Below are 13,388 nucleotides of genomic sequence, written 5' to 3'. Positions count from 1 at the left end.
TAAGCCTGACATCTCTGCCAGCAGCGTTGAAACTCCTGACGGGCTCTACAGCAAAGGCCTACTAAGTTCAGAGCAGCAACTCAACATTTCCGTAACTCAAAGCCTTGAGCATCCAATTGGGCACACAAACCATGGGAGATGGCTCATCAGCCACCTGCTATGTAAAGTCTAGTTTATGTCACTTGCCTCGTGGAACCTGGGAACACAATGGCACAGAGGTACCGTGCCCTTCAAGACAAAGCTTCCCTCCTCGTCAGCAATTCTCCTGCTCCAACCACTTCTTCACCTTCAGCAACAACCTTCTTCTCGACAGCTATGACTCAGATACAAGGCACTCCTCTCTCTAAATGATGAAATATTTCTGCAACAAAATACTGCAACAAACATACTTGATATACTACTACTAGTGTTTCACTGCACCATCTTCCCTTCCTCTATTTTTGTTAAAGACACTTTTGAAAATCCCTCCTGCAGCATCCGAGCTAATCATCGATTAGCTGAAGTACCACAAACTCCAGAAGGACTAACATGCTCCCTGGATCCATCTTCTCTGTGTTCTCAATGTTGGAATGGCTTCAGAAAAGCAAGTTGAAAACAGGAAAAACCTGAATACTTCAAAGGGCAAAGCACTTGCTGGCTTTATTCAGAGTGCGGTGGTGAGCATAATTATGCAAATTCCAAAAGCTTGTCATCATTGACCTTTTCAAAACACGCGTGTCCATGAGTCTAACATACAATTCATTGCTGAACCCTGAAATTTATTAAAGGTCATCAGTTCTAGAACTATTTCTCATTACATCATTAAAGAACTTAGTCGATGCATCCGGCAGTAATCATCAATGAAAACAAATTTGCTTAAAAAACAGGTAAACACGTTGATGCAACGGTTTAAAAAAATCCCATACCTTGAAAAAGGTCTGTGAAAGGAAAAGAAAAACAAACGTTCTTGCTGCAGAGTATCAATCTATTTGTTCTAAAAACAGAATTCAGCAATGCCAGAGTTTAAAGACCATGTTTAAAGTCACCTGAAGCCCTGTGAGCAGACTGAGAGAACCACTGGGAGCCACTGCTGATTCCAACTGAGTTCATTCTGGCAGCACGTAGAGCAAGTCTAAATCTCACTGCACGCAGATCCTCTGGGGCTTGGCTGGCTCTTCCGCCCTATTGCTTCAAGAATTATGTCACAGACCTCGGTATTCCTTTGGGGAAGGTTGTTCTCTACCTTTCTGATCTCATTCACAGAAACACAGCTTCTCCCCCATGCTTGGTTCATGCTAAAATCTTTCTGTGAAGAGCTCACAGAGAGCCTGGCACAACAATAAAACACCTCTGTGTAGGTTTCTGTAGAGTTCAGACTGCCAAGGAGAGTTTTCAGACAGAATATGCATAGGAAAAAAAAAAAGAAAAAGAAAAAACCCCTCATGTGCAAAAATAATCACAAGCCACTATGCAATTACTCCTGAAGTTTATGTCATATTTTCTGTGCAGAGCTCACTTGAGAAAATTCGAGTATTTTTCCTTTCAAGAAATTGAAACACGATGACAAATAGGCAAGAGTGTCCTTAATTAGACCAGTAGTTAGAACATGAAATATAGACCTTGTTCGATGGCAGAACCATGGCACTTCCCATGCTATGAAAGCAATGAACATTCCAAACAAACAAAAAAAAGCTGAGGGGCCAGATCAAGCAGAATTAGTTGTCAGAGCACTGCGGAAGATAATGAATCTACAACAATTTATGCCAATGAAGGTAGCTTGTCTCTGAAGCTCAAGGTCTTCCCCCCTCAAATAAAACAAATCGTTTTTTCTGGAATTTGCATGCAGTACAAGCCTGCATTTCCTGAATTAATTTCCTACCAGCAGCACCACAAACGACAGCACAGATCCTGCTTTTTCCTTTGGTATCTCTGCTCTTTCAGAAGGATGAGCTTGTTCAGCTGCTTCTTTTACAACAGATGGAGGGACATCATAAACTATCAGATGGTCCCAAGGCAGGGTCTTTGAAATTCAAACAAGGCATATATCCATCAGCCCTACCATACAAGACCGTAACGGGGCCGATTACAGCAAGCACTACATGCTAGCACAGGTCTGTGTCAAATCAGTGATGTGACACAGTGTCAAGCTCAACAGTGGGGTTTTAACTGCTTATTTTCACCTAGCGCCTGCCTGCAGCATCTGTCATCACTAGAGCATTCCATGGAGTCCCAAAGAAGCGGAACAAGGACACCAAATATAGCCTGGCACATAGAGCTGGAATTATCTTGCTGTAGTTATTCCATTTTCACCTGAGGCAGTCAGCAACTTGGGACCCATTTCTGGACATAAAGCCGTAGCACAGCCATTAGTGACCAGTATTCCTAGGAGGTAACTCTCACTGCTCACTCTTTCACATATTCCAGGAGGTGGTGCTGTTACTCGGATGGAAGCAGGCTACAAGCCTGCACACAGGGTTTGTGCATCCCAAGCATGGCCAACCTCACTGTCCAGCATGCCTACACAGATAAAATACTTCAGCAGACCAGGGAGATTTTATGCAAAGAACTGCATAAGCCCAGATATGCACACACACAATGCAGACTGAAGACATCGTGCAAAGCAACTTGTAAATGCACGTTCAATATTTTCAAAAAATCAATGCCTGTCAGGCCCTAATCCTCCCAGCCCCAAAGTATTGGTTCTGAAAAGAACAGAAACTCTTCATTGCTGTGCATGAATTCAAACCATGCATTATTACAAAGAACAAACTGCTGTGTCACCCATCTGCAACAGCCATCTGGGACAGATGTTCTGAATAGAATCTGCCTGGAGATTTAGGGTCCACAGTCAACTTATCTTATAGCTTGTTCATTTCCTTTCTGAATGTCCCAGTAAGAAATTATGCAGTCCCAGGAACCCATACACACACACTGCACGTCAGCTTCCTTCCCAGATACATAAACAGCCCAGAAAGCAGATTAATGCTGTGCCAGTACCATCCTACCCCAGCCCACCCAATCTGCTGCTCAGAGAGCTAACGCTCACCTGATTATTTTTTTTTTATGGATGTGGAATTGATCACATGTAATGCAAGCAAAGTCAGACAGACTATTTGTTTGCTGGTCTTTTTTTTACTTCCCTTCAGAGACCCCAGTTTCTTAGGCCAAAGAAACTCCCTTTCAAACAGGTCAGTAAACAAGAAGTATACATATTTTTCATTAGATTTTGAAACAAATCAGCTATTCACACTCAAGCTATACAGTTTTCTCTGCACATCAGTTTGGCAGACAGTCACATTATTTACTTGCCATCACAGACAGATCCACTGGCATCTAAGGGTGCCTTTTTTACCCATTACTATTTCCATGACCTCCCCAGCACAGCCTGCATTGTACCCAGGACCTGAGTCCCGACTACAGCTTTTAATCTTTGCTAATCACAAAACCACTAAGGCTGCATTCCACACATAAAGCAGTATAAAACAAGGAACCAATGGAATAGACTCCTTTGTTTCAGAGTTCATTGATCTCTGTATGTGCTCACAGCTTGATGAGAAAGTTAATTTAATGACTCTGAAGGGCAACATACATTTTTCAGGCTCAAGGTAAAATATCAGAGTTGGTGACACTGCAATGCAGAATTAAGGTAAATGGCCTTCATAAACAAGAATGGGATTACATTATTCTCACTGGTATGAAAATTTCCCCCATCTGTCCCACGTCATGTAGAGGTTAAGAGCCAGCAGGTGCGTACACACATCTCCTGGAAATGGAATGCCAGCTGAAATAACATCACCTCCCATTCCCCTACACCTCCAGCAGTGCAGGAAGCGAGCAAGGCATGACCCATGGCAGCACACACAGACATCATGGCCCAGCTGAGCTGCAGGGAGGTTGGGATTTCCATTACGCCTCACTAAGGAAAAACGTAATTAAAACTATTACACTTGGAGCACTTCCAGCTCCATGAATCTGACAAAAGCTTTTATGATGATAAAAGAATAATAATGTCCAGTAAAATCCCTGTACATAAAAAGCACACTAAAGAGTTTTATTGTCAGAAATCCAAGGGAAAGAACGCTTAAACAAGTGAATGTGCAGCTGCTATAGGAAGAGTCGCACTGCCTCTTTTCATTTCATAAACTTTAAGTTCTTAGCTCTGTATCCTGGCACACTTTCCCTGTCAGAAGAAACATCTCTTGTTTTATTGCAGGTCAGAGCAACTTATCTGAAGATATTATGGATGAAAATGTTCTCGTGGCTTCAATAAAACCAGCCCGATGTCCCTTCTGTGATGCTCATTTTGACACTTCGATCCGCTTTGCATTTCTACCCTTTGAAAGATGCCCAACGCAAGAAGGAATTTACAATGCCATCCACCAACTATGGGTGCATCACAGTAAGAAATTCTCATGCTTGCTCTTTTTATTGATCCACGCGGCAGGATATTATTTGAGGTGACATTAACAGAAATGTCATATTACTCAAAGAGAAAAAGATAGTTCACAGTTTTTGGAAAAAAACATTTGGCAGAGCGCTGCCATCTGTACCAATACTGGAAACCAAGCTATTCAAATATGCATAATTAACTTAATCTTATGAATATATCTGAAAATTAGGCTTTTTACTATGTTTTCCAAAGAAGCAGCATTTTGCATGCTGAGTATTATACCCATCTGGAACACTGGCACTTGCAGTACCCTTGCCTTTTCAAGTCCGTGCCACATTGTTATATGGGACTCATCATATATAGCGAGCATCTGAGTTCTGGAAGCTGCTTTTGGGAAATAGGGGTAAGGAGAGACAAAAACCATGAAGATTGCTCAAACAACCCAGCACTGGAGCTAGAACCTGTTTGGGATTACAGCTGCTAGCGAAGCAGAAGCTGGAGATGGAGCCTGGGCCATCCACAACTGAAGAAAACATCTGCTGTTACTCTGCATCTGTCCCTCAGTGATCATCTGTTTAAAAGGACTATACCTCATTTTATTTAGTTGTTGCTTAAACCTGGGAAAGGTAGAATGAAACCTTAACAGACTAGAACTAAGATTTAGAGGGTAGCTTTGTTGCATCTTGACTGCAGCAGCCCGTTTAAACAAACACAGATTCTTTCCATTTTACCCTGAGCCTCCACTGAATAGTGCACCTGATGCAGCCATTGTGAGTGTGGCTCCAGGTACGAGACCAACCTCTTAAATGGGATCATCTCCCACTTCCAGATTTACGGTTCTGACCCAGGAAAGCGATCAGCATGCACAAAAGACTTCTGGAATGATTAATTAATAGCGCTGCCAAACCCAAATGGGCTTTATAGCAGTGTCATTATGCTATACTCTAAGAGACTAGTGACGATTTCAGGATAAGGCTTGGCAAAGAAGTAGCTGCAAAGTCCTTCCATACAATGTAGAAGTTTCTCATACCAGCTCACCAGACCTTTCTGGACTTTTGCTATGCTCAAGAGACTGTAAAGTACGGGCTGCAGAGGACTGTTCTGCTATCTGTTCTGAGCTGCTGGGCAAACGTTAGAAAAGAGACTGTGAAGCAGAAATGAGAAAGCAATCTCAAGCTGACCTAACCACCTGCTCTACAATAGTTTTCCAGGAAAATGTTCGAAGCAGCTGAACCTAATCAAGAGGCTGGACGCAAACCGTTCATCCAAGGAATTCTCAGTAATGAAAGATTAACGTGCCCTTTACTTCAGCAGGTTTGAACATGAGACTATCTCCCATCTTCAGATTTACTTTCCAGAATTTCTTTTGGTGCAATATTTACAATGCCCGTTTCTGCTCTTCAAGTAGCGGCAGAAAGAGTTTCTTCCTTGAGCAAACAGATTTGAACAGACTGCAGAAAGTTGCTAAATACTGATCTTGTGAGGGCCAAGCTTAAAATTTCAAGCTGATTCCAATTACATACACAAAGAACTTCTATAAAATAATATGTAAAACAAATGTATTGCATTGTGTTAAAACAGGTGAATTGTACTACTTGAAACAATAAATTGAAATGTCTGTGATAATGGAATATTTGAGAACAGCAAAAAAAATATACTTACAGGTAAACAGTACACTAGGAAAAATGATGTTGGCCCAGGAGGTTCTGTCTGAACACAGAAATAAAAACTGTTTTGCTGTGTGAGCACAGAGCCAGGTCACATGGAGTCATGGAATCTCCAACCCTGGAGGAATTCAAAAGCCATCTGGAGATGGTCCTGGGCAGCTGGCTCTAGGCGACCCTGCTTAAACAGTGGGGTTGCACCAGGTGATCTCTCGAGGTCCCTTCCAACATAAACCATTTGCTGATTCTTAGATTCTAAAATCTGTCAGAAAATAAGCCACGCTACCAACCAAAAAAGGTAATCTGTTTGGACAATTTCTGGCAGTAATGAATCCTAGCATCAGATCTGCTTTGGTTCTCCTGGGGAGAGAAATCAGATCTCCTCCTATTACAACAGCCCATTCATGCAAGGTCAGACACAGACACATCGCCCAGGTGCCCCCCAGTATGGTTACTGGCAGCAAGCAGCAGAAGTCAGCCTGCTGCTCTATGTCAGATTTGTTCTACAAGCCTTTTCTTCACTGATAATTTTAGTCAGGTCTCTCCACACAGCCTGTCTACCTGCTTTTACAAAACCCAGACCAATACCTCTGCATCTCCTATGCTTTTTCAAGTGAGAAAAAAATATTTGGTGGGTACAAGTTATAAAGGAGGAAGCAGACAGACAGTTCTGCAATACAAGCCTTTATTTCTGTTAGAAATGGTTAAAAATGTTATAAGAAATGCAAACTTTTGCTGACCAACATTTGTCTAAAGCATCCTAAGCATCTAAGGATTACAGAACAATCATTACCTGGCTGTAGTTCTCCGGATGTCTGACGAGATCTGTTTCTGTGACAGAAAAATGTCCAAGGGTCTGGTCCGTATGAGAACCACTAGTGAATAAATGGATCTGGAATAGATTAAAGTAAAAGACATTTGTAATTGTAAGGACCAGATAATTAACAACACCCTTAGCTGCCATCCAACAGCTTGCATGGATGCAACAGTGATGTGAACCAGTGGTTACAAGCCCAATGCCAATGGCAAGTACAGAAGTAACTACAACAACCAATACAACAGACTTTTGTAAAAGAATCTACAGGAACCCATGGTCACACACCATAAAATGGGCCATCCAGTACCGTTACCATGAACACATGCCTCTGCTGCCACCACAGTAAAAGCGAACAATTACTCTCTTTTTCACATCTCAGTCTTTTTTCTTTACTCTGTACACACTCATATACATAACGTGAGAGAAAAAAAACATTTTCACGGATAGTACAAGTCTTAACAGAGGTAAAGGCTGCCCTCAGAATAACTGCTGATTTCTCCCTTTAAAGCAGAATGCGCTACCAAGTTACAGCAAGTTTCTGTACTGCTGCTATATATTCTTGGCTTTCTCTTACTGGGACCTTGTCCCAGCTGCACTGGTGATGGTATCATCAATTATTTGATGAAGAAGCTTCCCAACTTAGTCAAGGGAACAATAAAAAGCAATTCGTCCTATTCAGAGCTGATCCCTTTGTTACTGTAATAACTGCAGCTGCCAAACAAGATAGCAGTGCACATTTGTCAGAGAATCGCTCATATTTCATTAATATTTCTGCCAGAAGACAGAGAATGTTTCCTGCTTTTTTTTTCCTTTATTCTAATATGAACTTTATCATACACTTGGGTATTGACAACTATTTTAAAGCTGACAGGCACTGGGCAATTATCAACCCTTCTCTGAAACTTGGGAATATTTTAGCATTCCTTTCCCCAAACTCACTCCCAGTGACAACCATCTGTCACATGTGCAAAGCTATGCAAGTTTAAAAATAAAAAAGCACCTCCCCACACAACGTCCTTCCTTTCTGCTCACCACGGCTCTCCCGGCTGCGTTCCCATGTAACCACAGCAGCAAAACCTTTGGGCCACAGCACCAGGGCTGAATTTGAAGCCCTCTTCAAAGGTATGCTGCAGCCACGCTACCGGCTGAAGCTCAAAACAAATACTGCAAAGCTGTAGCAACAGAGGAATAAAGTGTTCCTCCAAGACCAGAATAGATGGATGCTGGCACAATCCGGTATGTGTATTTTTACAAGCTGTTATTGAAAAATCACGTTCTGACTAAAGATGAAGCAAGGCTTAAAGAGGGGAGGAGTACCAACACAAAAGTTACAGGTGAGCGGTGAGAGACAGAGGGCACATGTAGCTGTTGCTGTACGGATCCAAGCAGATAAAGAGGAGGCAGGTCTGACTGAACCTTACACAGCCTCTTCTGCCTGAGAGTACAGGCACAGCCTTCACTTCTTGGGAAGCATCCAGAACCAACTCCAAAATGCCCTTGAGTTCAGCCAACTTGCAAATAGGATAAGCTGGTCAATTCCTCCGGAAGAGGGTGAGAAGGGGACTTGATCATAGCTTACATGCATTTGCATTGAAGAGATCTGTTGAGATCTAAGGGCAGAGTCACATTAGGAAAACAAAGCTTTTCAAATACTAAAAAAACCTCAAAACTACCAGTGTAGTCATTTACAGCAGATTCCTCATGCCAAGACAGAGACACATCCAACAACCGCAGTTCAGCTCGCTCATAAATTACTGATAATGAAGTCATCATCCAGCATCAGTCTCTGCCCTCTGCTGTTCAGAACATCAAGGCTTTGTCCACATCCCCTCACCCCAACACAGGATGCATAGAGACCACCAATCTAACCCACTGTAACACAACCTATTTTATATTACTGATCTTCAAGGAGGCACAAGAACCCACTCCTTTCATAGCAGGTACTTCACAGTCCTGCTTCGCATTCACAACTCCTGCTGTTACAATTTCCAAGCACATTAGAACCATTATTGCCATTTTGCCACAATCTGATAACACCATTTATATTAAAGTCTTCTTCTATTGTCCATAATTCCATTGAATATCATTTTATTCCTACTAAAATATGCCCACAGTCCACAATCAGATGCTTAACAAAATTCACCTCTGAATTCAGACTAACCCTCTCCTATTTCATTTGTAATTTCTGTCCTAGTCTTTCGTGGAGGGAAGACAGCTGAAAATACCCACAGGAAATCCATCAGCTTTGCAGAAACTCTGCTATTTCTTTTTACATGCTGATTGTGGCATAATAGCATTTAACAGACCTGAGGAATAAAAAAGCCAATTTTAAACTGTTTTTCTGAAATGATGCAAGGCTTCTCATTCACTTTTTTTTTTTTTTCTTTAAGGCCAAGTGGCAATTCAAGGCCTAACAAAAAACAGCTTCTCTCCCCTATGAATTCAAGAGGGATCAAAAGGCAGGCAGGCAGATATTCCACTGGCACTTGAGAGGAGGATAGAAGAGAAGGAACCAAGAGGTGTGCCTTAATATGGTAATGTATCCCTCATGCTTCGATGTATTTGAATGTCTATCAGGTAAATAAGTACCACTGAGAATTTGGAAGGAATTATGCTAGTATTGCTGTATTATACTTTCAAAGCAGGCAAACCTGCCTCATGTTGAAAAGCTATTATAATGTTATTCAACAGCTCACAGCCTCAGGCTGCAAAACTCCTCAGCAACAGAGAGGTTACGATTTCCCCGAGGAAGTCTCCTTCCTACAGCGGGGCACGTAGGTGTCTGGGAGCTTTGCGTGCCTTAGGGAGCTGAAGGCACTGAAAAGCAGCTAGCTAGCAGCAGGGCTGGCAAAGCAGAATAGCAGGCAGAGCACCTAACAAGCAGCTCCCACCAAGACTGGCTCTAGCTCCAGGCAGGCTTCACTCCCCACTGTTTGAAAGTGCTTACTGCAGAACTTTGTACCATCAGCCTTAAGTGGCTGCAGACAGGACGGAGCACACAAGGCCCCCAGAGAACCCAGACCACGCAGAGGAGGATTTCAGCTATCATCTGTGTACTTTACAGAATGAAGTGTCATTTATTTTTGCCCATTTCACCTTGCATCTCCCTCCTACCACTCCTTTTCACTTTCTCCAGGCAATACAGCACTATTTCATTACGACATGAGTCATCATTTGTAACCTGAAAGTACATGTCCCTGATCACCCAAGCAATTCAATATTCTATTTTTTCACAAAGTCACAGAAACACAAAAGACCTCTGAAGGTCCTCAGTCTGGCCCCTTGCTCTAACAAGGACTACTGCCAACATGTGTATGCATTTTGCAAGCCTCTGAGGATGGACATCATTCACCCCCTCTGCTGACCTGCTCCAATGCCGCCTGCCATCCCAGAGAAGATTTTTCTAACTTGCCAGAACCTGCCCAACTACAATCTGAAGCTCTCTCCCCTTTTGTCTTTTGGTACTACTGGGAGCATATAACCCTCCCCTTCATAACTACTTGCCAAACAAAGCAGCAGTGTGATGCTGCCTCCCTCAAACTCCTCTCCACCAGACCAAACAAGCCCAGCTCCCTCAGCTTCTTCTTGGTGGCCATGCCCATCTTAGCCAGCCCTTCACCATCTTGGTAGCTTCTTGCAGGATCCTCTGTGTACAGTTCTTGTTTCCAGCAGCAATACCCATGCTTATAAGATAGCATGGCAAAGCAGTCATTTCCTAAGTAGGAATATATTTTCCAAGTGTGATGCATTTTTCTCAGAAAGTCCCAAATAGAGAATATGGTATTTATGAGCTTGTGTGAGTCACAGAACAAAATATGTGGAAGAGTCACCACTACTTGGCAAAAGCTATAGCTCGTGATCAGAGTAAATAAGGCTGTTCCACAGTTGAGATACATAACCTGGTAAGTTATTAAACAGAGTGAGCAGAAACCACAATTATCATTTTGTAGAGAAAGTCCTCTAAATCTGTCAGTATAACTGAAAAACATAATGCTCATTAGCCTACTGCACATTGTGTTTGCTGTTTATGTGAGGAAAGCAACAGCTCACATACAGGTCATATGGGTAAGCTCAGTCTTCTAAGACAAAGCAGATTCATTTAAAAGTTTTAAAGCTAAGTTAATGCAGTTGCACAGACAACACTTCTCTGTAAGAGTCAGACAATTCAAATAGTTGTTTATGCAGCTGTTCAACTGTACACATTGTGTTTTGTGTGGCCATAAAAGTTAACATTAACATGGCACTGCAGTGAAGTCCTTTCCAGTCACTTTTGCCTTTCAATTTTCTTGCTTTTAATTCAAACTAAAATATAAATCAGAGCACTGCACTTTATTATAGCTCTGAACGGAACTCCCACAGTCGCACATACATATTTGAGTACACATAATATCAGTGTGTGATCATAAATGGAGGAGCTGGGCCCCAGTCAATCCTTAGATGTATGCATCTGTGATGACAGTTGATGGCAGCCCTCTGCATATACCACAGAGCACAGTCTGAACGTAAGAATTATCAGTAGCACAGTTACTGCTTTCACCCTAGTCCAGCAATGACTGAGAAAGCAGTAATGGCAGCATGGGGAAACTGGATGAACAGAGAAACATTCCCTCCCCTGCTTAGACTTGCAGACTCTGAAAACCACAGTCCAGGAAACTGCATAGTAACTAGCCTGTCTCAAGTTGTTTTCTGACTGCACGAGTCTTAATGTGAATGAATATTTTTCTTCCAGTAGCCAGAGGGGAAAAAAAAGTCCAAGTTTATTTCAAAATACAATCCCCATAGGAGGTCATCATCTTCCCTGTCAACACTTCAGTATGTTGCCCATTCAGCACCTCTTTTCATCTCATCCTGGACAGTGAGAGGATCTCTGTTCTCAAGGCCCCAGCTCTGACCTGCTCTTAATTCTTCCTTGCTCTCATTAACTGCAAGCTGAGGTATCAAGGCTGCCTAATGATTGTTCCTGCCGAGTACTAGATAAATCAGAGCACTGATGATGACTTATGGAATACTTGCCTCACCTACTATAAAAATCAGCATACCTCAAATGGAGGTAGCTTATCAAGGGGAGAACACTTCATTTGAGTTTTACATCATTAAGTCACCTCTCCCAATAGCACAGCTGTCTGTAATCTCAGTGCAAAAGCCAAGGACTGCGCCTGCACTTAAGGTGAATTGCTATCTTTCTTTGCAGTTCAGAGAAGCACATTCACAGTGGGCAATGAGAAGCAAAAGGTTATTTTAGATGCTGCACACACAGCACCTGATCTTTCCCTAGGGCTGTCAATCAGACATCTTCCCCGGCAATCAATTCATGTAAAGAACAAAATGTAACCTCATTATAGTTTTCAGCCTTGCTCTGTCACACACAGGATTAAAGCAAAGAAGGTATCTTCATTCAAAACCCTCTTGTTCTGATTCTGACGACGTGCTGATATGCCTTCTTCGAGGAGAAATTTCTCAAACCTGTTCCGAGTCTTGAAAAGATTATTTGTCAAGCCTCTAGACACAAAAGCAAGTGGCTCCATACAGAAGAAAGCAAGAGAGATTCGGGAAAGCGCTACTGAATAACTTTCAGAACTATTTCTACAACTTTTTATTATCTTTGGTTTTTTTTTTTTAAACTTGTCTCCAGAATCATCACTGTTGTCAACTCTGGGAATGCAGAATGCATCTATCTTAAGCAGACACAGTGCTTCTCAGATATCTGCATTGAGATGGGCAAAAAAACACCATACACAAATGGGAATAGAACTGGAATCTCAGCCAGGTAGAGACTGAATGTTTCCTGATTTAAAAGTTGTTTTGGGGGTTTTGTTCAGATGCTCCCTAGTACTGCAGAAAGGGAAACTACATTTTAATTTGCTGCTATGACTTTCAACATCTGTGCTCAGAATTTTGAGTGCACATTTGTGATGAACTAACACTTGAGTCACTACTTGTCTCTGGGAGCCAAACGCTCTGTCTTGCTTCTACCAGACATTTTCTGAGGAAAATGATGACAGCCCACCTGGTTATGGAAGTGACTAATGTGCCAACCTGTGAGGGAGACTTTCATACAGCAATTACAACCTTATGAACGCAGTACATACTTCATTTTCTCATGGTTCTGCCTCACTGGGGAAAGATGGGGGTATTTATATTTAGAGTAATTCACTTTTAACTAGAGAAAATGCCGAACTAGCAGGCAAGAATAATTTATACGTTTAGCACTAGCTGACAAAGCTTTTAAATAATAAACAACACTACAGTGGGTTAGAAGAATCATTTACCTTATGTAAAAGCTTGCACTGCTCTTGGTGCTGAGCATGCAGACTCCGCCACTGGAATCTCAGCTTCCCATTTAACCACTGAAGGTATCGAACATCGACTCTGTCCTCCAGCCCAGGTGCTATCTCAGTTGTATCCTTCTCACTGTAAGACAGATCCTCTTCACACTAAAAGCAGAAGAGAACATATTTGAAATAACTCCAACATTTTCAAATCACTCAGCAGTGAACACAGGCCAAAGAGGTAAAAATTCCCCCAAACTTCAGCACTC

General features: G+C 42.1%; 1 protein-coding gene across 3 annotated transcripts in view; it reads right to left on the bottom strand.

Annotated features, from left to right (window-relative positions):
• Positions 1–13,388, bottom strand: part of TEDC1 (tubulin epsilon and delta complex 1) — a 64,224-nt gene that overhangs the window by 32,378 nt on the left and 18,458 nt on the right. For all 3 annotated transcript variants that reach the window (XM_090146112.1, XM_031595748.2, XM_090146113.1), the window contains 2 exons: positions 13,120–13,284; positions 6,827–6,925 (listed from right to left, as the gene is read on the bottom strand). In XM_090146112.1, the coding sequence (XP_090002238.1) occupies positions 6,827–6,925; positions 13,120–13,284 (264 nt within the window). The remainder of the gene's footprint in view (positions 1–6,826; positions 6,926–13,119; positions 13,285–13,388) is intronic.

This window comes from Phasianus colchicus, chromosome 9 (genome assembly GCF_987193195.1).
Source record: "Phasianus colchicus chromosome 9, bPhaCol1.hap1.1, whole genome shotgun sequence".
NCBI classification, from domain to species: Eukaryota; Metazoa; Chordata; class Aves; order Galliformes; family Phasianidae; genus Phasianus; species Phasianus colchicus.
This window is presented reverse-complemented; position numbering and strand designations above follow the sequence as displayed.